Below are 27037 nucleotides of genomic sequence, written 5' to 3' on the forward strand. Positions count from 1 at the left end.
CTCTAAACACTAAGTCTACATATATAAGTCTCTAGACACTAAGTCTACATATATGAGTCTCTAGATACTAAGTCTACATATATAAATCTCTATACACTAGGTTTTCATATAGAAGTTTCCAATAGACTTAACAGGCACTTATACTGCGATTCTGCGACTACAGGTTGCCTCTTCCGTGCCAGTCCCTTAGTCTTTCCCACAGCCCATATCTACTCTTTTGCCACCTTCTCTCATAATTATTGTATATTGAATGACTGGAGGGTCAAGTTTTAATTCAACGTTGGTTGGCACTATAGCTTGCCATCACGGAAAAAATAATTGTTCAAATGCATAGGCCGCAGGCTGCTACACATATCCGAGCTGTCGCTTGTACAGATATAGTGTGTAATATAAGCGTGCATATAGGTAATATAGGATAGATTATGTACCATGGGTAATATAGGAATTCATAGGCAGTACACTGTGCCAAAATACACAAAATGCCATGTTAATTATATAAATATCTCCTTGGTAAACTGAAGACATCTTTGGCTTTACATAAAACAGTGTAACAATAACAATGGAAAACTATATTGTAATCTGTATTGATCTTACTGATATCCGAGCATATTTTGTTTGCCTCCTTTTAACTAGATACTGAAGTCCGGAGTTGCAGCCCTATGTAATTTGTGTGTGGTCTGATTGTTGCTGCTTAGAAAGTTACAAATGTTTACAAATGTGAAAGTTCAACGTTTTCTTGTAGATAAAACAAGTTTCTTTTATCCATTATTGAAAAGAAATCCCTCTTCTAAATGAGACAGTTCACTTGCTCATAGAACAAGATTTTATGCCATTTGTCAAAGAACATTATCGACAGGAAAGTTTCAATCAATATTTCGAGAACAATTACAAAGAGAGTATATGATATAATCGCTCTTGCGTTGGTAACCAATGCATCTTGAAATGTAATACTATTGCCAATCAATATAGCGCAGGCAGTGCATGCAGCAATAGAGTCAGCACGGTTGATGGCTAGCGGGTTGACCTGTACATTAGTCAGTGCCTTTTAGAGGGCAACACAATTTTCTATTCTTTTCAACATGGGTGCCCACGGCTCTAAATCTGGGCAGGCAAAGAAGAGAAAGAAATACAAAGGGTATCTGATACAGACACTAGCGGATCATGACGGGGGCGTCAACTGTATGGCATTAAGTGAGGATGGCTCAGTTCTAGTAACAGGTAGGTACTTTTAAGGTGTGCTCAACTAAGAGAAATCGTTTACCTACAGCGCTTACCTTATATCAGCCGTGGCTGATTAAATGTTGTTTTATTATTTGTCTCTGAGTTAATTATTTTCACGGCCTGAAGCCTCTTAGTTAGGCATCGTGTTTAATGTATGTTATAGTTGACATTGATCATGCGTCAACTGCTTAACTTTTCACTATCTTCGTAGATTATGGTTCCCATCTATTAACCTCAAACTACCTTAAGGTTAACAATGTAAATATTTAGTTCCAGATTTCTGTTCTTATTCATTTATAGGGAGTGAAGACACAACAGCTAGGCTATGGAGCACGAAAACCGAGGAATGCGAATGCATAGGTGTCTTACAAGGCCACACAGACTACATCACTTGTATTCTCATGGAGGAGAACTACGTGGTGACCGGTTCGGCCGACAGAACTATTAGAAAATGGGACATTTGTACTTGTGATTGCATTCTCATATTTTCCGGGCACAGCTCTCCTGTCAATCGCTTAATATGCACTGGCGATTTCGTGTTTAGTTCGTCTTACGACAGAACGACGAGGTGCTGGGACTTTGATTCAGCAGAATGCGTGCGAATCTTTAACGGCCACAAGAGAGGCGTGTACCCGATGGTTTTCATACCCGCTGATGAAGAAGACGTGAATGTTGACACTTTTGATTGGGAAGGGAACAAAGACATTCTTATTACAGGATCAGCCGACTTCACCGCTCGATCTTGGTCTTTCGAAACAGGAAAAACACTTAAAATATTTAAGGGCCATACTGGCACTGTTACATGCATGGGAACAGATCCGGCTGGTCACATTTTGTATACAGGCAGCACCGATGGTACAGTCAAGTCATGGAGCATCGTCAAAGGAGAGAACATAAAGACGTTTGAAGGACACAATGCATCGGTTCTCTGCATGTCTGTAGGTGGTCTCTTTACTCGCTTGTTTTATCACCACTTTTGTTGGTTCATTTTGTTTTCATATATTAGTTAGTTTGATAATTCCTGATGAAAACAGATGAAACATTTATAACCGATCGAGCTCAATGATGCTCAATAAATTCCCCTGTTGTTGTTGCTTGGTAAAGGTGCAGAATAAGATTCTCTATACTGGGAGTTCTGATTGGACAGCAAAATCTTGGGTGGTGGAGTTTGGTGATTGTACAAGGACGTACAAAGGTCATAAGCATTCTGTCTCCTGCATTAAATTTACAGATGGCTTATGTAAGTAAAATAATCTACATCGGTCTTCGTTTTAGACTTTTTTTACTTAAAATAGTTGTCACACAGACACCTATCGTGAGACGGCTAAAAGTAACAGCACCTTGGCAATTGTTTGAGTACTAATGATGTCACACTAACTAATGATTTGTAGGTTTTGTTTTACCTAGTCGTATTTGTCATCAGCTTAAGGAACACAAGCAATTTAATAACTTTAGTAGTCACGAAAGTTTGACTGACAGTTATGATAGTCCTGTAATGTTTGTACTAACTCCTATAGATCTCTCTTCATAAATTAATCACTCTGAATTCATAGAACTAATAATGGTTTCTTGGTTACAAACCTACCATACCTTGGTCACATACCAAGGTCTAGTATTAATTTAGCCGCTAGCCACTGTTGTATGCAATGAGGTAAGAGTTAACAGTTCAGATGATGTTACGCAGTTATGCCATAATGTAGTAGTGTATTGTCTAGTTGCATTATACATGTTTAATAATTTATATAAAATGGAATATTTTTTACTCTGAAGTTCGAAAATTTGCCATTGAAATAAGAGACCTGACACATGATTGTATTAGCCTCTCCGGTCGTTGTTTTACATCTAAACTTAAAATGACATATTTTTCCGATAAACTCAACATAGGCACTGTGTCGATGTCACGTCTATTCTGAGCGGTTTCATGACATGACAAGTACAAATTGGTTATAGATCTAGATGTCTGCCAGCTGACCATATTCATCAGTTAGTAACTGCCTTTTGACTAACTCATAACTTTACCACTGTTTCTTTATGACAGTCATCACTGGGTCAGGGGATGGAGTTGCGAGAATCTTCGATCCCAAATCAGGATCTCTGCAAAGAGCAATGAAAGGTCATAGTACGGCTATCAATTGCGTTCAGGTATTTATTGTTCTGAGGCTTTCTTTCATCTATTATAAGCCTTCTATTCTCAACAAATATATATTGCCAAGTATTGTGTTTACTCATTGTTATGTATTCAGACGAGGCATTCCAGTCAGCATTCAATTGTCTTTTACATCCTATTCTTGGAACCTATTTCTTTTCTTCTTAGTCGCAATAGCGAAAGGAAAACACTGTTTGCCGTGGTTGACAAAGCCTCTTTTTTTACCCAGTGCTTTTGTTTAAGTGAGGACAACTCTGGAAGGAATATGTGCTCTGATATAGCGCACTAGCTGTATTCTAGTATAGCGCACTAGGTATATTCTGATATAGCCTATTAGCTATATTCTGATATAGCCTATTAGCTATATTCTGATATAGCCTATTAGCTATATTCTGATATAGCTTAGTAGCTATATTCAGATATAGCCTATTAGCTACATTCTGATATAGCCTACTAGCTATACTCGGATATAGCCCACTAGCTATATTCTGATATAGCCTACTAGCTATATTCTGATATAGAGCACTAGCTATATTCTGTGAACACATATGCTACAGGCAGTTGATGACAGACTGTTCACTGGCTCACACGATGGCACCATCAAGGTCTGGGACATGTTTGGAATTAAGGATGAATCCAACCAGCAAGGTGATGAAGACGAAGAAGAGGATGATGAAACGAAAATCATTCTTGATGATGACTATCCCTATGGGGATGATGATGGTGGCTTTTATGATGAAAATATGTTCCTCTCTAACAGCCCAGATCTGCAGAAAAAAGGGAACAAGGATGCTATTATGGAAATGGTCTAAACAGATATTACTTGTCAAATCTTTCGTGACTCGAAGTCAAAGACAATTCTCTTTGTGTATATTTTTTTAATTCGAAGGTTTGTGTTATCTAGCTCAATATATTCTTCTAACGGTGTAACAAATGCAAATTGTTTTTATATATTTGATGACAACATAAAATTCTACTTGTTCATTGGTTGTGCACATATAAAATACGGAACGATTTTTCACAATTTTTTGTACTAGAACAACTGTTGGTATAATCTTTAGGGTCAAACTGCTGCTCAAATGTTCTGACTTCTTTTGTATTGCGTTTTATGCTGTGTTATTGATAATCAATATCTATCGTGCTGACTGTGGAAATCATTTTCATGTTCATTCAGGCAGAGTTCCGCGAATAAAAATAGAATGTTTAAACAGTTTATAAATACTTAAAATTTACGTCAAGGCTGAGCTGCCTCAAGAGATTCTCACTGCCAAACAACATTGCACTATTAACGTTACAGATGTTTAAACTATTTCATACATGTGATCCTAACCCTCATGACAACATTCCTGACTTTCATGCATGTTCTCATGAGGATTGAGTATAATGTGCAAGGCAGTGTTATGCACTCCTATATGAAAAGAGATGATGTCACATCTGAGAGCTTTAGCAGCGCTCGCAATACATTGTATTTCTTGCTCATATTTATCTTAAATCTGGTTCCAGAGTTGTCCTCACATTGGATGATTTTATAGTAAAAGACCTGAGTGAAACCATTACGACTAAATCAGTCATCAAATAATAACTTTGTGTTTATTTATAGCCTTTTGTACTGTCATAATAATGACTCTATGTTTGTAACCTACTGTACTATCATAATAACGACTCTATGTTGATAACTTGTTGTACTGTCAATATTAAAACTCCGTATTGATAACTTGATGTACTGTCACAATAACAACTCCATGTTTGTAACCTATTGTATTATCATAATAACGACTATGTTGATAACTTGTACTGTCAATATTAAAACTCATATTTATAACTTGATGTACTGTCGCAATAACGACTTTATGTTTGTAACCTGCTGTACTATCATAATAACAACTCTATGTTGATAACTTGTTGTACTGTCAATATTAAAACTCTGTATTTATAGCTTGATGTACAGTCACTATAACAAATATGCATTTATAACCTTCTGTACTGCTCACAACAAGGTCATGCATATGTTTAAGCAGTTGCCATCTACCCTCTGACAGATTGGTACTCAGGCTATTTCTCATAGTTCTACTTATCAACTTGCACCAGTAGATGTTTATGATATTCTGACTTATAAACGGAAATTAGTTACATGATATTGTTAATTTATGCATGTATTTTACTAAACTGTCTCTGTGTTAAATATGCTGGCGCTTGTATTGAATTTTAACCATAGCCAACAACACATTGATCAAGGAGATCTTTTCTGTTTACCTTTGGTATATTTTAGAGGTTGCATTGACAGTTGACCCTGGACTGGTTTGCACAAGCAAATTCAATGTAAATTGTAAACTTATTTTATAGGTGCTTCATAACTTTTTTCGCGAGCGACTTTTTGCTACAGAGCAATTCTATAAGTTCCATAACAGCTGGTTGACAGCGATAGAGATATTATCCAATTTGTACAAAACACCACTGGCAACAGCCAAATGCTGATTTTTAGAAAGACTTCTTTGCAGCTAGCTAAAAGCAACTGGCCAACCTTACTGAATGCTTTTCTGCATAGTTTTCCTGTAAAAGTCGTATTAGCTCCCTCAATACCACAGGTACTGGAGAGTCATTGAATTTACGCATTTTGTTTACTGGTTGATAAGCAACAGATAATTTAGCCAATGATGTATGTTCCTCTTATATTGATTTCCATAAAAAGGGTTGTTGAATAATAAATGGCAGATGATATGGAAGTATCAGATTGCCTCCCTTCATCCAGGTATATACGTTTTGCCGTATATATTTGCCGAGCAAGCCTTGCATTGAGATAAAGGTAACCATGCGCGTGTGTTGATATGCAAATGAATTGTATTGTTCGGGTCTAGACACTATAGTGATAATGGTCGAAGGCTAGATACGCTTAGCAACGCATATACAATACAGCCAAAGTTAATCCTTGCCAGTAGATCAAGTCTGGTAAGTTCATGAGTTTATCAGAAGGTTTTTAGCGTTACACCAAAGAGCAGTGATTCTCAGCAGCATTTGTGAGACCTTAACGGAGGTAAGTTCATAGACACTACTATTGTAGAACACTGCTAGAAGCTAATTAGCTGCCAGCTAGCTGACACAAACTACTTGAAAAGCTTTCTATAGTTTGGAGAAAACTAATTAGTTAAAAATTGTATCGTCTTCCAATGCAGCCGTTTTCCACTGCTGCCATTATAGAGCTCCTTATGTAAGTGCGCATTTGATTAATCATTCAAAAGATGTTCTAGGATCCTACTCATGACACCTACACATCTAGATATACACTCCGCTGTTTAAGAAGGCAGTTTTACTTATCCCTTAGCGTTGTTTCATGTACTACCAGCTCGATAACCTGTTACTGTCCATCATCAGGTGGCTGATTGAAAGGCATCTGTATTTAGATATAATTATGTGAAATATAGGTGATGCATAAGTGAAACAATGGAAACATATAATGTTCTTCCATGTAGATAATTATTCAATATGGAGTACATGGGTCAGACTCAGACCGCTACTTACATGACTGGGCCAAAACTAGGCTCATCGACGACGTCACAATTCCTGCCAGCCATCGGCAGCATGCAAAGTAGCTACAAAGCCTTTGATACTTATCCCGCTCCTTCCCCTCTTCGACGATCTCACACTACTCTACCGTGGCGACCAAGCACCTACTACGGAGTAGCCAAAGTTAATCCAACAGTAAGTTATTTTGATAACTTTATGGATACTTACTTAATTTTGAATCTAACAATAAAATATTTAAATTTATTTGATTTATCACATTTAACAACAGCTGTCTCTAGTCATTGTGGCTGTAGTCAGCTCTGTCAATAGTTGATAAGATGTGGATATGGTATTATCAATTGGTTTAGTTTAACCTGGTCGTGACATCGGTTATGCTTTCCTTGGCTACAAAATGCTGAACCATATAAATCACACAGCTGGATAACTCCTGTTTTTACCCTCTTATAGGTAGCCAATGCGCAAAGCCTGCCCAACCCTCTCTCCTACTCGAATGAACTCGGGGAGCTAGACAACGTTAAGGTTCCACCAGTCTTTGCGGCTGCCCGCAATGCCCTCTACACTAGGTACACACCGAATGATTGGTCCAAGAGCAATCAGTCAAATTACTTGCTCTCCGATAGAGTAAGGACTGCAGGAGAAAGACTGAGGATGGACACAGTTAGAATGTGTCGTGAGACTGATGATAAAACTAAGAGAACCCAGGCTGATGTGGGCAAGAGGCTCGGAGAACGAGTTGGAGACATTCAGTTTTGGAAGGTTTGTTCGCATGCCTCGAGTACGACTGTTTCACCAGCTCCCTTCCTATCTCATTTCAGGATGCATGTCTATCTGTTTTACTGCTTAACCAGTAAACTGGACTGACTGGCTGAGGCCTTGTAAGGGTTGCTAGGGCCTTGCTAAACAAACTATACTGCTGGGTTGGATTGACTATTGGAGAGATAGTAATTGAATACTCTATTGTTAATTAAAAGGCTTATAGGCTATTAGCTGAGTCTTTCTCTATTGACAATAGTTCCGTTGGTTGTTGATTAAGGCCTCATCTATAACTGGGAGACTAATTTAAAATCACTCTATTATAGAATGAAGTTAACCATGAAACGGGTCTGATGATTCAAGAGATCAATGATCTATCTGAAGCTAAGCGAGTTCTCGAGAAGACTCTCGCCGAAACAGCTAATCCACTGCACATCGCCCAGGAATGCCTTTACAACAGAGAGAAGAGACAAGGAATAGACTTGGTTCATGATCCGGTCGAGCGAGAGCTTATCAAGGTGGGTAGACCGCCCTTTGTTGAGCTTATATGATCATGTAACTGTACAGAAACACAAACATGTTATCACCAGTGTGTATTTGTTTTGAAACATACAGTATAAGTAACTCCACTAGTAGTTTAACTAATCTCAATGTAAAGAGCGTTATCAGAAGGCAGCAGTCGACAGCTGGTGGTTTAAACTTCATGTGTCCTGGGATAACTTGTTGATTGTAAGTACGTGCCTCAGAGCTTTGCTTCAAAGGATCGATTACATGTACTTGCATATTTAATAACTAGCCAGTTTCCTGTTCCTCCACTTATTATATTGCCTTCAGGAAGTTGATGTGATCAAGCGATGTCAGGCTGACATGCAGATGGTTGTCGACAAGAGCAATGCTCAGCTTGCGTAAGTCGTCTTCTCTTTTCCTCAATCTACATTTACTATGCTACGTGACCTATGAAGTTGTCCTCCCTCTGGCATGGGTTAACGCCTCGCATATTTAGGTTCACTTCTCAATTCTAGCTAGCAGTACAACAGAGTTGTCTCGCCTGAGGTACCTGAGGATTTGTATCACCTGAGGTAAAATGATGTAACACCTACCATGAACATCTATTGTCATTTTTCAGTATCAACTTGCTGCGCTCAAATTAGTAGTGATCTATTTGGCTACAGCAAATGCAGAAGCTATTAAAAATTTGATTTACAAAGCAACTAAAGTTATTTACAATTAGCATTTGGTGAACAAATCAAATTACTATGTAAAATGTTTAATTTGTCGGTTACAAAACGGAAGTAGATGTTTTTTCAGCTGCCAAGCTTTATTCCTTTTATCCATATTATTGCTGGAAGTTTAGGTCTGAGCTGAGTTTAAAATACTTTTTTATTTTAAATTCAATTAGTTAAAAATTGTTTGAACTGAAATAAAATTAGCTGTGGGTGTCATCAACTATCTAATGAATTAAATCACTTGCCTGTTGGGCACAAGTCAAATTCTAAATCATGGAGTGCAGAAACATCTTAGAAGGTAGGCTAGGTCATTATTGGTTTCCTCTTTTCTATTTATTACATAATTGAAAGATGATTTTTTAATAGCTCACAGGCCATTATTATAACTAGTGTAAGTATTATATTATCATTGTTGTTATATCATGAATATATGCACTCTTAGACTACCTCTACGATTATTGTTATTATGGATAGTTAGCGCAGCATGATGTCAAGTTGGTACTGGTATCTTTAGAACGCGGGTCAAACAGCTAACCTGGTAGATCTAAAACCTTTCTTAGTATTCTAGCCAACCCCAGCGGTGCAGCACATTGCACATTGCACATTGCACATTGCACATTGCACATTGCACATTGCACATTGCACGTCTCTAGTCATTGTGGCTGTAGTCAGCTCTGTCAATAGTTGATAAGATGTGGATATGGTATTATCTATTGGTTTAGTTTAACCTAAGCTAATGAAGCATTTATAAAATAAGTTAACAATTTACATTGAATTTGCTTGTGCAAACCAGTCTAAGGTCAACTGTCAATGCAACCTCTAAAATATACCAAAGGTAAACAGTAAAGATCTCCTCGATCAATGTGTTGTTGGCTATGGTTTCCTTCTTGCCAAAATTCAGTTTGATCCGCTTCTCCTCTAGATTCTTGGCTGCACTCAACGTCCTAATCACAATAGGGTTGGGGCACTTAATGTCTCACCACGATAGGGTCAGGGCACCTAATGCCTCGCCACGATATGCACAATCATCACAGATATCTTCCAGACCTTCCTCAACTCTCTTGCAAAATTCTAATACTGTTCACCTTTTCCTGTTTTTTGTCTTTTACTCTCCATTCCCCTGGTACAGTTGCATCAATCAGCCATATGTATTCTACCTCCTTGTCCCTCAATACCATACGATCAATACCATAATCACATGATCTGTTTGCATGCTCATATCCCACAATATCTTTGCTTTCTCATTCTCTAAGATTGTTCATGTCTGGTGACTTTGTCCCATTTCTTAAATGTTTTCAACCCACACTGTCTAAAATCTAGATAGATTCCAATGCACTATTCTTACCACTCCCTCGTGTCTTTTTTGTACTTCGTTGCTGCTATCTTACTATATTCACTTAAAATATGGAATGTAGTTTCGTCCCTCTCTCCACATAGTGTACACAATGTCATGTCTATCCGCTTTATTATTATGAATATATTATTATAATCATCATTATTATTAAACTACACGGTTGTAAATTAAAATGACAAACAATTGACATCATATAAAAACAAAAAACCACAACTCAATGAAAGTTTGTAAAATATGATTTGTGAAAAAATATTGGATCTGCACGAGCGATTTGAATTTAGTCAGCTAAACTTGTAGTTGATTTAATTTCAAACAAAAACTGAATTTGAATAATGCTCTAGAAAAACTGCTTGACTGCCAGTTTTAACAGCTCTGGTGAAACTTTGGAATATTATATATAGTATACATAATATATAGTATACTATAATATACTATAATATGCATAATGAATTCACCGTCTAATTTTCTGCTTATGCTAGTACCTTGAGTTTCATCAGGAAATATTTTACAATGGATAAAACTTTCACTTTCGACCCCCAAACCTGGTAGGCCACATTTTCTCTCCATATCCTCCTCGCTTCTTTGCAGTGTATTACAAGCTATATATATATTTGTATAGACTAAACCGAGCTGCCCAGCATGAACTGGAAAAGGACTCAGGTGACAAGCATTCTGCTCAGAACTTAGACCAGACCTGCCATGGACTGAAGAACACTTCGCGAGGCATCGCCTATCACAATGGAATTGAAAGGGTTGACAATACGTAAGTTAATGTGACCAACAGGTTGAGCAAATAACTCCTAACTTTTAGTGCTTATGCTTAGGCGGAGTCATTGGTCACCGTTAATTGTTTTTCAAGCCCTGAATATTTGCCTTTATTCAGACGATTCATTAATTGGCGATGTAAGATATTTTCATTTTTTTGCAGCAAATCCGTGCCTGAGACATGGGCGGAGTTCAGCAACAACAACATTAAGCGCTCACAAGCGGAGCGAGCCAACTCCAAGGCTGTCAGAATTGAGATAGCTGACACTATCAACAGGTGTGCCAATGAGATGTGGAACCAGTGGAATAAGGTATGTAGATGACTTCTTCATACATACTATCAGTTTCAATAGAACTTAGCTGATTTTTTATCTTACACAATCTGACTAATCTTCTTTCACAAATTTTAGGTAAACACGGAGTTCACCAGGCGAATCGGAGAGACAACTGATGCTAGAAATAGAATTCAAACTCATCTATCTAAGGTATGTTAGCCACAGTGCATAGACTATCACTGGTAGCTCTCATCATAGCATCTTTGGAAAGATAAGAAATTTTGTTTAGACGGAACTCACAATCTTCTTTATTGTTGACCTTGCGGTGCCTGTCATCTTAATACTGTTGTTCTAGAATAGGTTTTTGAAAAAATGTTTGAATTGTGGTTCTACGAAGCGTTGGTACTTGATGACAGGTGTTGCAAGAGATATTTGACATGGAGAAGAACATAGAACTGATAAAGAAGAGCATAGCTGACAAGGAAGCACCTATGATGGTTGCACAGACAAGGCTGGAAACGAGAACTCACAGACCAAATGTTGAGGCTTGCCGAGATCCTGTGCAGCACAGGTAAGTCAGATTGGTTGGCCAATGTCCTTCTCTTCAGCAGCACACTTTCCTTTTTTAAACTTTCACTCGTCGTATGTTCTTATGTTTAGCGCAGAAAAAAACATAAGAATGAATAATGCATAATAACGCGGAATAATCAACAGAACTCATCAATGTTTAGTGTAAATCTCTTTGGTAGTTGAAGCCTGTTGAATGGTAATATTGCGCTTATTAATTGTCTTGTGCCCATTTTGCACTTTTATAGGTTTTAATGAAAAGTTAAAAGTAACCAGAACATATTTGCCGGAGTCTTATATTTGTAAATTATGGCGGAATTGCTAACTTTCCATTAAATCTGCAGATCATCACGCGGTATATATAACAATTGTAGGCTTGTATCTGAAGTTCATGAGATCAATGAGACTTGGGAAGCCCTCAACAACAGGCTGAGGGAGGCTGAGAATGCCCTGCAACAGCTCCTGCGTAGCAAGTCATCTCTTGAGCATGACCTCGCTGTCAAGAACAACTCTCTTTTCATCGACCGTGAAAAATGCATGGGCATGAGAAAAACCTTCCCAATGAGTCCACGAGTCGTGTCTGTATAAGCGAGCAAGAGAAAAATATTGTTACGCCATTAATTTAATTGGATCCTTGGCTAACATTGAGAGAGTAGCATGCAAGTATTTGTGAATTTAATGCAATGGCAGTTCTGCTCAAAAAGACCAAATGTATTTAATTGTCGTACAGTTTCCTGTCATACACGTATCTCCCTTGATTCTTATGTCAATGTATTACAGTATTTTAGTATTTGATAATGCCGCCTTCCTTTTCTTGATTTCTTTGAGGTCTTCAGAGGTTGCTTAGGCAACAGTGTTACACTTTTTATTTTATTCGTTAACTCGGCCATAAGGAAGCATGGCTGGCTAGTGGTGAGCGCTGCTGTAGTCTTGCAAGAATCAGTATTTTTGCTTGTCTAGGTCAAACGGGGGTCAAACCTTCATGCTTCGCTGTGTTCTTGAAAACATTTGCTCAATAAATAGTAAACTTACTTCGTGTTCATCATATAACCATTTTACTGTCTTACATACTATGAAATATATTTTTGACAGCAATAACAGCGTGTATTTTTCACATAACATATTTGTTCTATCGCATTGAAATATGGCAGTGCGGAGCAAGAGCTTCCTTGTCAAGAGAGATTCAGGACATGCAGATATTTCCAGTATGGCAGTTGAGCTATTTAGCATAAACATTATAAAACTTATTATAACCTGACAAAATATAACACTGACACCTGCTGACACGTGTCAGCATAGCATAAGCTTGCATGTTGCTTCATTAGTTTTCAATAATTTCTATTAGACCACAGGCTATGTCCTTACACCTCGATCGAAGGTTAGCAAGATATTCAGCCAGTCTTACATCAAAATTTGCTCTCCTTCGTCTGGAAGCGACGAGATCTTGCCAGGATGTTCGTCGAGCGATTCTGTTGTCTTTCACCTCAGAGCTGCTGAAATATAGAAACATACGATGAAAAATAAAAAACAAATACATTCCTAATAACTACACGCATAACAGCGAGTTTTTTAAAAATATTTGAAAACAGTATCTTGCTTTAATATTAGGAAAAGCTCCAACAAAGCTAAATAGTATAATTTTACAGGCTTTGTGGGCTTTCATCACGTACTAGGTAGCTTTCACCATGCCAACAATCTCTGTTGTTCAAATTCAAGCATTTCAACATGATTGACAATTCGTAAAAATAGTTATTCATGGAAATTAGCAATTCATAGCGACTAGCAATTTATGCTAATCACAGCTTCAGCAAATCTAAACAAAGATAAGACTAGCTCTACTCAGATAAGTAAGCACATATTGTAGAAATTGAGCTTCAACTGGAGTAAAACTTCAAGTTCAGCGAAATAAGTTAGCAAGACGAACCTCTCTATGCGAGTAACGATCCGCTTCCAGATGTTCTGCACCTTGGTTTGTCTCTCAGCTGACATGAGATATTGTGGGATCGCTTTACAATCTACAGGCAGCGAGACGAGGCATACTACGCATACAAAGGCTGCCTAAAATAATCAAATGGCAAGTTATAATATTTTATTAATAATTTATTATATCAACGATTGAAACTTGGAGTTCTCGCTAAAGAATTGGAAGCATAATATAAGATAATATAATATAGATAAAACAAAGGAAGATAAACCCCTTCATCAACCCAAATTTGTTAAAAGTGCTTTCTCCACCGAATATGCATATGACAACAAGAGATATTTTCAGCAAAATGATTAAATTATTTTTACAAACCAACTAACTTCACGACCAAAATGCTTTGTTTTGGAATCTGGCATCGTATACTCACCACCATCATGAGACGTTCGCACATGTTTACTTCTGTCTGCGTTTTTAATAGCTGATAGCAGTGCGGGCACTTGGATACCATGTGACAATTACAAGCTGGTCCCTCTTTTTATATGGAAGGTGACAACTGACGATAGGTCACGCGTACAAATACCATTTACCTTCGATAATCATGGTAATGAGTATGAATAAATTTTCCACGTAATTTATTTCTGTCTCGCAATAATTATTTGCTTGACATCAGACACTTCTATTGTTTGAGTGCCTCTTGCATAATTATACCATTCTATTCTGGTGATTGGTTCAACGTGGCTTCTCTTGATATTCACAGTTTTTGTCTCTTTATAGTATGTACTACTTTATAGTATGTACTACTTTATAGTATGTACTACTTTATAGTATGTACTACTTTATAGTATGTACTACTTTATAGTATATACTACTTTATAGTATGCACTACTTTATAGTATGTACTACTTTATAGTATGTACTACTTTATAGTATGTACTACTTTATAGTATATACTACTTTATAGTATATACTACTTTATAGTATGTACTACTTTATAGTATGTACTACTTTATTCTTTTTTATGTTTTTAACTTTTTATCAACGAGTTTTTTAAGCCAGTTGATAACTAAAACAAAAAATTTTTTTACAAAAAAAATTGAAAACAGGAAATGTATAATCACATTGAAAGATTTTTATTGTTTCCGTTATTTGACATTAAATGAGATATATCGTACATGTACGTTTTAGAAAGATTAAGTGCTGGATAATGTCGCAAAGTGATGTCGTGCGATAAACTATGAATTAGTGTTTTGGCCTAAATGCTAAGTGAGTTTTTTGTAGCTTGGTCATTAGCTGCGGCTACACCTGCTGCTGCTACTTATTGAGATTATTGGCAGCAATGCTGTTCACTAGATAGCAACAATAGAACGAGTCATTTATTCATAGAAAAATATATATTATTACAAATTGATTTTATGTAATGAGTGGTGTCAAATTTAGATACACGCTCAGCTACCGTGCTCTTTGCTTGTAATCAGGCAGTCGAAGCCTAGAATTATATTTTTAAAGGAAAGTAGGTGAAGAGGAAGGAAAGACTTGAAGGGTTAAAATTTCTCAGAATAATTTACAAAATATGTAGCTGTAAGCTGTTGCATTCCATTACATACAGCTAATTACTCGTATCAACTTATAAAATTCATTTTTTTATATGTAGCGCCGAAGTGGGCCAATCATATATATCGACACAAGTTTACTAGAGTTCAAAACATGACTTGTAACAGACACACTGTTGAACTGATCAGCATATTTTTTTATTACATTATTATTATTAGATTACATTATTCATTAGAATTTGAGTTTCTATTAAACCAGATAATAAGATAAACCCGGGCACATGATGATGGTACCTTTTATATAATCATTGTGAGAACAAGTTAAAAGAAACTCATCTAGAGCAAGCATTAGTAAGACCTTTAGTAGCAAGGTCATTGTTTTACGCCTTAGTGATTTACATGTAGAGATGGATCATTCATCACCCTAGTGAAAGGTTCACCTCTATTTTTTTGCCAAATCTGCCTACATGAGGTACCTCACGTGTGCAGCTTCCTGTCTCTAGTTGATCAGTTGAAACATAATAAATGAAGATAACATAAAAAGAGATATTAAGAGCTAGAAAGACAGCTTTGACGACAGAAAAACAATAGAATATGATAAAAAAGACTACAATATACATTCTAAAACTTAGTGAAACAAGTTTATTATTTCCTGTTACCTTTTTTCACCCCTGTGACAAACCCTTGCAATTTTGCTTAAAATAGTAATTTTGTACCATGACAGATGCTACGACTTCAGTTATGTAATAGTATGTTATGTAATAGTGCTACACTTATTGTGTTTTTCTGACAACTTAAGTTGTAAAATATGGAGTCAGGCTCAAAGAAGCACAAGTGAGATAGGTAGACAGGTGTTTACAGGTAGAATGTTCTCAGTGTTTTACAAAAATGTGCAGAACTAACTTATCTAGAAGTGAAGAAGGTTGCGGACATTATTAATCCTTTTTCTATGAAAAACTTTTTTCTCCTTTTATTTCTGCACCCCGCTGTCTAATTGTTACGTGATCTGCGATTACTCACCGCGTTTTCTTCTATCTATTTTGTGTGTTTATGTACACAGTAAACAGATGGCCTCACTTGAGGGGCTTAAAATACTTCATGACGGACAAGCCCTCTTTTTGAGGTGAATAGGCTTCATTAAAAGAGGTATTAGCCGTGGTGCATGAACTGCAGGTAGTTACATCTATAATTAGTCACAACAGACAACATTTAAATAAAAAAAGCTAATTAATATTTGTAATAGCCTAGTAGAGTTCTGTACACTTGTTTTTTTAAATGCTATCTTTTCTTGCCCTAATCGCAAAAATGGTTTTGTTAGCTTCTATTGATTAACATGTTTTACAATTTTACAAAAATAAATAGAAAAAGTCATAGAAAGAACTCCCTCAAAATAAATGTGGAGTTTCACTAGGGGAATTCTACAGGAGTTTGAGAGAGGTACATAGACATCTAGATATACCCGAGTGTGAGAAAGATAACCAGCCAAGTGTAATCATAATCCGAGATTTTCTCTAGGGTTCAGACAAATTGTTTCGACTTAAAAATGGTGTCATTTACAGAGGAAATTCTTGACCTAGTTTTGTGTGAGACCTATTGTTTCAAGACGTAAATGCAACATAGTGATACAGCAATACTAAGATTCTTGGGCATATATGAAAATTTGAAAGATAATTTGCTACTAATAATAATTGTTGTAATACAGCGTATCAGCGTTGTCGGTCGGCATAGCATCAGGCAGGGAGAAGTGATACGAGGGTGACATGCCTTTGGCAGAAAGTTAAACATAACATAATATTGTATTTATTGTACACTTTAATGATCAGTTGCAACATGAAGGGAAAACTTGCCGTTGCAGAAACAGATTGTGAGTGATAACTGAAAAAAAATTTGTTTGCTTTTTTTGAGAAAAGCAAAAGCATAACAATATGATGTGGTATAAAGTTAAATACAGGTTAGCAAAGCCAATAAACTTTTCATTTGGCTTGATAGTTATATCAAAATTGCTACAAGTAATTTCCTTTGTGCTCTATATACGATTTGGAAAAATAGTTTTGAAGATTTACCAAAAGGAAAAATGATTCGCTCTAAACGTGCCTTATTTACCCAGTAAAGTTTTTAGAGTGACACGTGTTATATCCACTCATGGCAAATTGCTTTAATTAATTGCAAGTACGATCACATCCATGGCATCATACGTGACCAATAATGTTGCTAAGTAGCAACAGCTGACATCTCACACCGGCGCGCAATCGCATTTTACGCATACCTCCTTATTTGCTAAAGCAATTTTTTAAGCCAACCATCTTTTCATAGCTTGATAACGTAAGTGCAAATATTGAAATCGTGTGGTTATTTGGAAAAGCGTTTTCTGAAGAGGTTTAAGTATAACTTACGAGAAGTATTTCTTTCTAAGATAAATATATATGGACAAAGATAAGATAAAGAATGAAGGAAATATTTCTAAGCTATGTTAATTGGCTTAAGCTGTGAATATTATCAAGATCTGCACCGAATATCTTTCCGAAAGGTGAATCACATCCACCGATGAAATGAGCCAGAATTGATTCAATACGGCAGTGGGCCACAAATATGATATAGCTTAGCATAAACTGTCTTGCGGATAAAAAGTTGCAACAAAAGATGTTCATGTTTTCTTTGTAGTCGCTAGACTAGTAGCCAGTGAGACGAGTATTTTTATCTATTAATCTAGTTACAAAATGTCATTGTAGAACCAATTTATAAATGAGTAAACTATCTCATAACAATAGTATTACAAAGGCGGCCAGTTGTCAGACTGAACAGGCCACTCGCTAAACAGGCCACTCGCTAAACAGGCCACTCGCTAAACAGGCCACTCGCTAAACAGGCCACTCGCTAAACAGGCCACTCGCTAAACAGGCCACTCGCTAAACAGGCCACTCGCTAAACAGGCCACTCGCTAAACAGGCCACTCGCTAAACAGGCCACTCGCTAAACAGGCCACTCGCTAAACAGGCCACTCGCAAAATTGGTCGTATTACATGGCAACACTGCCATATTTCTTTAAGTTGAAGTATGTGTAATGTTGGGCTGCTGCAATGGTAAAATAGAATTAATTGGACATTGTAACCCTGCTCCAATTGAAAAAACTGAAGCTGCTGCAAGGCAGCGTGCTGCCGTGCGACTTTATAAGCAGCTTAAAACTAACCACAGGCAAACTTAAATAACCACAAACAACCTCAACTAACCTTAAATAACCACAAATAATGTTAAATAACCGCAAACAACCTTAAATAACTTCCAATAATCTCAAATAACCACAAACAACTTCAAATAACCACAACCTCAAATAACCACAACCTCAAATAACCACAAATAACCTCAAATAACCACAACCTCAAATAACCACAAATAATCTCAAATAACCACAACCTCATCTTTTTATCACAGTCAATGCACTATAAACTTGCCAAAAGCAATTCCTATGTCAATACAGCCAAGAACAATTAATGAAAATGCTTTGAGTGAAGTATTATTGGTTAAACTTTAATAATGTTCTGTTCTGCAATTTTATTAAGCAAAATGTTTGTGCTAGTATGAATTAAGCGAAATGAATGTGCTAGTACTAGCAGATCAATATGCCTAGACTCGTGCCTGATCACTCGGTGTTAGATCACTCGGTGTTAGATCACTCGGTGTTAAATCACTCAGGGTTAGATCACTCGGTGTTAGATCACTCAGTGTTAGATCACTCGGTGCTAGACCACTCAGTGTTAGATCACTCAGGGTTAGATCACTCAGTATTAGATAACTCAGTGTTAGATCACTCAGTGTTAGATCACTCGGTGTTAGATCACTCGGTGTTAGATGACTCGGTGTTAGATCACTCGGTGTTAGATCACTCGGTGTTAGATCGCTCAGTGTTAGATGACTCAGGGTTAGATCACTCGGTGTTAGATCACTCGGTGTTAGATCACTCGGTGCTAGATCACTTAGTATTCCATCACTCGGTATCTGATCTCCCAGCTGGTATGTGTTGGTATACCTAAATAGTTAGTGTGTTATACAAACCCATTCCATCTGCGTATTGGGAACTAAAGCTAAAGCATTCCACTAGTGGCATGTGTAGCATAGATAAACCTCTTTTAAATAGAACCGATGGAGTTTTTTAAAAATCAGTTGAATATGACTTTAAAACTAGCATAATTGTGCCAAAAGAATTCTGGTGTCTGTGTTTGTAATGAGGTGAGTCTGGCAGATAATCAATAAGGTGAAATTAGGTTACTAATAGCTTCTATTGAATTTTTTCAATCTCATTCAACATGTCTACACGGACAAGCAAAATTTAGATTTAGCGGTGGAATGTCTGAAGGTAAAAATAGCAAGATAACATGTCAATGATTGTGTTGAGTTCAATGCTGTGATAAATTAGTGAAAACAGCTGTCAGAGTCATCTTCTCTCACTTCATGTCCATATTGAAATATGTATGTTGTTCATGTCAGAATTGTCTTCTCTGGTTATAAATAATATTTATGTAGTTATAATACTCTTTTCGGTGCTACACTCCCGTGTTTGTCCTTTTTAGGGCAGTTTCCTTAATTGACTAAAAATCCAGGGTGGATGCTAGGTGCCAGGGTAGGGTATTTGGCATCATTTGCTCTAAGACCATAGGAATTTACTGTCATTCTTCATGTTGAGTAAAAAACTAACCAGACTGAGTGCATGAAGCTAGACTTGCTAATAAAGTTTACTTCATATACTGACAGTTTTAAAGTTTTCTTTTATTTTCACCGTGTCATTGTGTATGATAGATGCTGAATTTTTGCTTTTACTTTTAATTCCTGATTTCTGTGACAAAAATTTCATAAATTACAAGGGTGAAGTTATAAACTGAACTTTTTATTGAAATTTACTATAAACCAATGATATACAGCCTTCCAGGGGCTGTATATCATTGTATAAACTAACACATTTCATTTATATATTTAAAGATGCCAACATCGTCAACCGCAATGACAGACAGAGACCTGGACCTTGCCACAATACTAAACTCGGCTATTAATACTTGTACAACAATAACATTATTAATCGGCTCATTCACCCATCTTTCATTGTCTGTTGTTCCAAATTCTGACACAACCATCACGATCAAACTTTGTTAAGACTAATGTCTCTAGTATTTGAGAGTTAGGAGTGAGTAGTAGAGTTAGTAGTGAGTAGTAGAGTTAGTAGTGGTCGCCATCATAATACTCGGTATTTTTCACGAGCTCCAATCTGTTGGTTACTCGCTGAAGCTCTACTATTTCGCTGACTGAAATCATGTCACCACTGCCTTGATCATACCAGTAGTCTATGATTTGCTGAGCATCTCCTGACCAGTGGAGAGTTGTTTTTTCTTGGTGCTTTTCGGAGATTCAACTGCAACTTACAAAAGAACTTGAATCTAGGAAATATTTCTTTTATTTGGAGGATTTATATGAAATGGAAACATATTTTATTTCAGTATATGTTAACAGTAAATTAGTAAGAATATTCACTATTATTGTATTATAAAAAATGATATTGAGGTAGGTTAATAACGCTTGAAGGTTGGAGAGACAATGCGCAAAACTTTAATAATATACAGCACATACGTATATAATTAATTGAAGTACAACAAGTAGTTGTCACCTAGAGACGTATTGTATACCAGACTACAACCTCAACTTATTCTTGTCCATTCAAGTTTATATCGAGTTTGACCGTGGAATTACATATCCAACTATATGTGCGAGACTATCCATTCTCATCAAAAGAATGCCATGTGACGGTTAACATTTTTTTTAATGGTGCTGCACCATGCATGGTGTTCCTGCAATTTGAGCTGATCTTGACTGTATGAGGCAGTTTTTTCGTGCTGTCATGATGTTATATTCAACAACTTGATGAACTACCAAAGTCAATCCAGTGAGCTAACTAGAGTTATTTGCACACTGTGTATTATTAGGATGAGGGTAGGCTACTGTTACAGCTGCCATTGAATAAATTAAAAATAGTGAATAGACATGTTTTAAATACTTTAGCAGCACTGCTGACCAAGTGCAGCGAAAATAAGCAACTCTAGAAATACAACATGGAAAGAGAATGCGTAGTCTTGCTAGAATATTGGTTTAGTAAAAAACAACTGGCTTTTTCAGTCGGTAATTATAAATAGAAATATGTGACTCACCAATATGACCAAGATTAATATAAATATGAACCACAAAGAGTTAACTCTTGGATACATTAGAGTTTGTGAAATGATATGGAGGAATGTAAGTGATTATCCAAACCAATTAAATGTCTGTTAAATCATTAAATGTACCTTTAAAAAGCCAGTAAAAATTAATAGAAAATTAACAATTGCAGAATTCTTGTTAGTTTTACCATTCAAATATCTGTAGGCCGCAAGCAAAGCCTGGTTGTGGAAGTGAATATTACAGCCCGATCTTTTGGGAAAAACTTGGGCCAAGATGTTGAGAAATAAGAGCTCATTGAGTAGCAGAGCTCATTGAGACCAGAGTATAACCATCCGGTGTATCTGATGTAGAGAGCGAAGCAGTGGCCTGACTCATATTGGTGTCTGTTGAGGTGACGGTAGTAACACCGGCCTGATCAACAAGCCCGAGTACGAGTGAAGGCATCTCCCCACTTTCAGGAGGAGCGACACCTGCCTCTGACATCACCCAATCATTGGAGGCATCTTGCAAGGGACCCCGACATATGGGACACGTGTTCTGTCTGTGCCGGTCGCGAGGGTTTCTTGAAGTTTCAGACCTGAGAAGTGTGGAAAATAAATAGTGCATCCAATGAAAAATATAGAAACAATGCAAATGTGAAACCTGTGCAACATTTTAGACATCAAGTATGTGTTTTTATGATGACTTTTAAAGTTGTGAGTGACAGCGAGCAGAATGATACTGAACTCTATCTAATAACTTGGAAAGATTGCAGAGCTCTTTGAGAATGCTGCTGGCAGAGGTCAGTCAAGGCCCACAATTATTACTATGCACACTCAATATGGCTACCACTATATGGCTAACACTCAGTATGGCTACCACTATATGGCTAACACTCAATATGGCTACCACTATATGGCTAACACTCAATATGGCTACCACTATATGGCTAACACTCAATATGGCTACTACTATATGGCTAACACTCAATATGGCTACCACTATATGGCTAACACTCAATATGGCTACCACTATATGGCTAACACTCAATATGGCTACCACTATATGGCTAACACTCAATATGGCTACCACTATATGGCTAACACTCAATATGGCTACCACTATGGTCATAAAGATGAGATAATCTGATAAAGATAATGAAGATAATCTGATTCAGCTGACATGAGATGAGACATTCAGTTGAACATGAGATTTGGGTTCCTTTAATTAATTTAATTCATTGACTCATTACGTAGTTATGGCATTCGTAGACACTGAGGCAGCTTGAACTCCCCTTCACAAGGTCATATTTTATAATAAATAAACTCCAACGTATACTAAACATTCTGAGTTACATAGGCAGATGAATGTGCAAAATTGTACTCTTACGACTATTATGTGAACGGATTTCATATATGCCGTAGTAATTATGGTTCTATAAGTGTGTATGCTTCCTACAGAACAGCAAAACTGGTTGTACGACTACGATACATCTTATATTATATAACATTTATGGTTGCGGTTAATACTGATAAAAACTTTTATAGCTTTGATATCTCTTAATAAATGTCTTATCATCAACCACAGCAGCATCCAATCATCTAATAAGTCTCCATTTGCAATCACAGCAAGACAGAATCTCTTAAACAAACAGTAACATTAAGTGGACAACGTAAATGCCGTTGAGTGCCATGCACTTTCTATCATAAGACCATAGACCTATTAACTATATGTATAGTTAATTATTAGTATTATTTATTATAAGTATAGTTAATAGGTCTATGAATAAATCATATCACACTGCTGGGTTTTATATACTTTATATAAAGCGCGCACCATACTTTTAAATATCACATGTATACTTTATATAAAAAGTTATATAATACTGTTGGGTGTCATGTAAAAAGTCATATAAGAAAAACCTATGTATTTTCAGTGAACGTGTCTATTTTACATGATATAAAATACAGTCTTACCTCAATTTTCAACTCCAATCCATTCCAAAAAGCAGCTTGAAAATTGAATTAGTCAGGTTCCGAATTGATTTCTCTTATCGCAAATAGTATTATATATGCAAATAATTCTTACCTGTTCCAAATCTGAAAGGTGACTTTTTAGAATTTTTATATGATTTTACCCCACAAAATGTCTCTTAAGCTGCAACTAATATATAAAGTACACTGAATATTTGATAAATTATTAACACTATTAATGATTAAACTATTAACAAAGAAGTTGGGCTTATGAATCTGTAGACCCGTACCTTATGAATCTGTAGACCCGTACCTTATGAATCTGTAGACCCGTACCTTATGAATCTGTAGACCCGTACCTTATGAATCTGTAGACCCGTACCTTATGAATCTGTAGACCCGTATCTTGGACTCATTTTATAGGATTTTTTGTCTAATATAAGAAAAAGTAGAACTAGGTGGTGTGTTTTATTTTAATATCAAACAAAAATAAAATAATACACTAATACTGACGCTAAACACAAAATACAGCCAGCTTTCGTAAGCCCAATGAACACATTCGCACACAACAATCCTAAAGATAATGAGAGAGAGAGAGCGCATCAGTTGGCCCCTGAGGCATGTTGTCGGGTTTTCTCAATTTCTGTCGGGAATGTTCAAGTTTAGAATGTTTTTTCGGCATCCAAAGCAAAAAAGCCCAATACTTTTTGTTCAAACTCTGATTTGTTCGAGATCTGAGACATTTAAAAGCAAAGTTAGAGGCCTATAATACACAAATACATAAACTGCTATCTTTCATGAGAGAAGTTAGAAACTCACCAATGGTTGATGCACTGCTCACAGTAGCCATGCGTGCAAGGCAAGATGAACTCACCAATGGTTGATGCACTGCTCACAGTAGCCATGCGTGCAAGGCAAGATGAGCTCACAGTCTCTCTCCATGCATATGCAACATTCATTGTCATTTTCTGGGTTGAAAGGAAGTGCCCCCGAGTCTTCGATGCTGTAATATAAACATGATAATAGTAAACAAGCTCATACTCTATGTTCCTTATACATGCTCCCTCACACTCATCTTCTATCTAGTTGGAGGCTGTCGAGTAAATGGCGCAACAACTGTCTAGTATCAATTATCTAGTATCATTACTAAAATCCTGCTTTAAACTAAGCAGTTCGTCTAAGTAATGTCCTTAAAACAGAACCTATAAAGCTGTTGAAGGTGGCACATAAAAATGGATCATACCCATCAATAATCATAGAAGCTGACAGCTGTGAACTTTCTGTGTCAAGATCTTCATTCCGTGTCAGTTGAGAAGAGGCTGTCAAGGCAGCAGTCATCTGATGCGTAATGTCAGCGTAAAGGCGCATGAATCGCTTAACCGAGAGCAGCTTAGTAGACATCACGTAGCCATTGTTTCGCATCACCTATGTAGACAACAGAAACATAACTAAATGTTTTACACCCATTTGTAAAGGAATACAGGAAATGCTCCATCAATTGAATACTTACTTTTTCACAAACTATTTTAGTGAAAATTTTCCACATGAAGTTTTTGTGTGATCCGCGTTCAATGCTGAAACTCACTGTCTTATCTGAAGACTTAGTGAGCTCATCCAGACTGCAAACAACAAGGCATTCTATTTAAAACCATAAATGCCCTGTCACAAATTGCCAGGCCAAGTGAGTGCAGTATCATCGAAATATTATTATTCTGTATAGCTGTTTAGTGGGCAGCATAATGAGTTTAGTTAAGAGAAGAGACAAAGCGAAACAGACAAAAGGAAATAATAATCCAAATAAAATAAGATAAAAGAAACAAGAAATAAGAGTGTCATGGGCAGCTAACTGCTATCTACTTACATTTGATTGAGAAGTTCAAGTTCATGAACAAACTGATCATATGTTAAAGACTTGAGTTGTATTGTGTCTGAGAATGGAGAAGAGACTGTGTTCATTACACTTTGAGCCTGTTTCCTTATTTGCAATCCAACCTTCACTTGATTCTGACCCATTTAGAAGCTGCTGAAATATATGTTCAATATGAAAATGCAAAATATACATTAAAACGACAAAAACTCTTTCAAGTTGAGGTTTTTAGTTTCATTTTAAAATCATTCTTATCTTAGTTGCTCCTAAAACATTCTGCAAGTTTGGACAAGCAGGTCCAGTTGCTTAAAATAGTCTTGGCACCCGCGTGCCATGACCTGTGAGTAGCAGGGGAGCTAAAGGCGTCTGAGAGAGGAATACTGCATCATGCAAGTATGAATGTGCTTCTTAAAAGGCAACTAAATACTGTAAGCAGAAGGTGCTTAGAAGATTCGAAGTTTCACTTTGGGATGGGCTCAGCAGATATGAAGAGGTGTCCGAAGAACTTCTTTTGTTTAAATTTAATCTTATACTTTTACTCTTTATTTTCAAACACAGTAAAGCATGCGCAAAAAATTTCTCTCAAATTCAAGTCATTAGCCAGCATTTGTCAATTCCTTCAATTGTGGCAATTATATTATGACTAGAATTAGCATCCGTGTGTTAAAGGTGTTAGTATGCTGCCTGCGCAGTTAATGAGCAATCTTCATTTAAAGTTTCCTGACGGTGCATGAAAAGGAGCTATTGTGGTAGACAGAGTTTTTGGCGGATATCATTGGTGGCTCTCTTCTAGTTGCTGCTCCAATGGAAACCATTGATACCGACCCAGCTTACCTCAGTTAACTATATGAGCTTGACAGTGCACTATAATTTTCTTCATTTACTAGCATGCTAGAATGAGTCTCTTGTTTTTGTGGAGCTATCAGCAAATGTTTGAACTTCTGAGCAGTTCAAGTGCAGCAGTGACACACTCTTCTCTTTACATTTGTGCATACCTGCCAACTCTCACGCATTGGGCGTGAGACTCACGCAATCACCCCAAAGAAAAAATGAAAATGCGTGAGATTTTTGCCCCAATTTCAACAATTTTATACATACTATCATTGATACATCAATTGCCCCAAAACCAAATCTCACGCATTGCCCCACTCTTGGGTTGGCAGGCCTGCATTTGTGGTAATCAAGTAATTTGCTTACAACAAGAACTACAATCACCAATCTATAAAATACAATAGACTATTTTACGTCACACTCGCTACCGTTGAACGACGCTTCCAAACGATAATCCTCCGTTGCCTAATATATGAATGCCTATGCAAGAAACACAAGTTACGCAATTATTACAAAGTGCTATTAGGCATGTACTGCTACCGTGTTGTTTTTCATTAAACATATAGAGTACATCTTGAGTACTTTCTAAATGCATTAACGTGTTTTTATATAATATGCAGCAATTCTTCACCTGCCACAATCCATTCAACAGGATGAGTACTGTGTATTTCGTTAAATTGTACTAAAACCGGAAACTCAATGGAAAAGCTTTGTAGGCCAAAGCAGTCACTCGATATTAATCAGCCAGCCAATCAGAGCACTGGGCAGTCCCCGTGGAAATTGATCTTATTGGGGAATTCCCCAACACTAGTCCTAAAAATATATTTGAATTTCTGTAATGATTGTCGTATGAAAATTTTAAGTAAACGCTATTTCAGATGTCTAT

The 27037-nt window shown here is 36.7% G+C and overlaps 5 protein-coding genes across 6 annotated transcripts; 2 read left to right on the plus strand and 3 right to left on the minus strand.

Moving 5' to 3' along the window:
- Positions 1-1079: 1079 nt before the first annotated feature.
- Positions 1080-4505, plus strand: LOC137403630 (WD repeat-containing protein 86-like). Its single transcript, XM_068089611.1, has 5 exons — positions 1080-1218; positions 1522-2159; positions 2326-2461; positions 3260-3363; positions 3925-4505. Exons 1-5 carry the CDS (start codon positions 1080-1082, stop codon positions 4177-4179), a joined length of 1272 nt encoding a protein of 423 aa, XP_067945712.1. The 3' UTR covers positions 4180-4505.
- A 1769-nt stretch (positions 4506-6274) lies between these two features.
- On the plus strand, positions 6275-12860 carry LOC137386116 (tektin-3-like). Its single transcript, XM_068072817.1, has 10 exons — positions 6275-6398; positions 6835-7063; positions 7337-7645; positions 7969-8160; positions 8477-8547; positions 10842-10985; positions 11151-11298; positions 11398-11472; positions 11679-11833; positions 12204-12860. The coding sequence occupies exons 2-10, from the start codon at positions 6848-6850 to the stop codon at positions 12415-12417; spliced, it is 1524 nt and encodes a 507-aa protein (XP_067928918.1). The 5' UTR covers positions 6275-6398; positions 6835-6847; the 3' UTR covers positions 12418-12860.
- A 41-nt stretch (positions 12861-12901) lies between these two features.
- On the minus strand, positions 12902-14256 carry LOC137386117 (uncharacterized). 2 transcript variants are annotated; one of them, XM_068072818.1, is made up of 3 exons: positions 14181-14256; positions 13754-13887; positions 12902-13322 (listed from the first exon to the last, which is right to left on the minus strand). In XM_068072818.1, the coding sequence occupies exons 1-3, from the start codon at positions 14202-14204 to the stop codon at positions 13151-13153; spliced, it is 330 nt and encodes a 109-aa protein (XP_067928919.1). In that variant the 5' UTR covers positions 14205-14256; the 3' UTR covers positions 12902-13150. The 2 variants fall into 2 exon arrangements, with proteins under 2 accessions (XP_067928919.1, XP_067928920.1); XM_068072819.1 differs by having other exon boundaries at positions 12958-13319.
- A 4668-nt stretch (positions 14257-18924) lies between these two features.
- On the minus strand, positions 18925-20426 carry LOC137391835 (uncharacterized protein in mobD 3'region-like). The gene is made up of 2 exons (XM_068078381.1): positions 20311-20426; positions 18925-19327 (listed from the first exon to the last, which is right to left on the minus strand). The coding sequence occupies exons 1-2, from the start codon at positions 20424-20426 to the stop codon at positions 18925-18927; spliced, it is 519 nt and encodes a 172-aa protein (XP_067934482.1).
- Positions 20427-20859: 433 nt separating this feature from the next.
- LOC137406807 (RING finger protein 141-like) lies at positions 20860-26841 on the minus strand. The gene is made up of 6 exons (XM_068093423.1): positions 26783-26841; positions 25315-25473; positions 24964-25072; positions 24697-24878; positions 24328-24456; positions 20860-22078 (listed from the first exon to the last, which is right to left on the minus strand). Exons 2-6 carry the CDS (start codon positions 25464-25466, stop codon positions 21793-21795), a joined length of 858 nt encoding a protein of 285 aa, XP_067949524.1. The 5' UTR covers positions 25467-25473; positions 26783-26841; the 3' UTR covers positions 20860-21792.
- Between the last annotated feature and the right edge of the window lie 196 nt (positions 26842-27037).

Source organism: Watersipora subatra, chromosome 1, assembly GCF_963576615.1.
Source record: "Watersipora subatra chromosome 1, tzWatSuba1.1, whole genome shotgun sequence".
Classification (NCBI taxonomy): Eukaryota; Metazoa; Bryozoa; class Gymnolaemata; order Cheilostomatida; family Watersiporidae; genus Watersipora; species Watersipora subatra.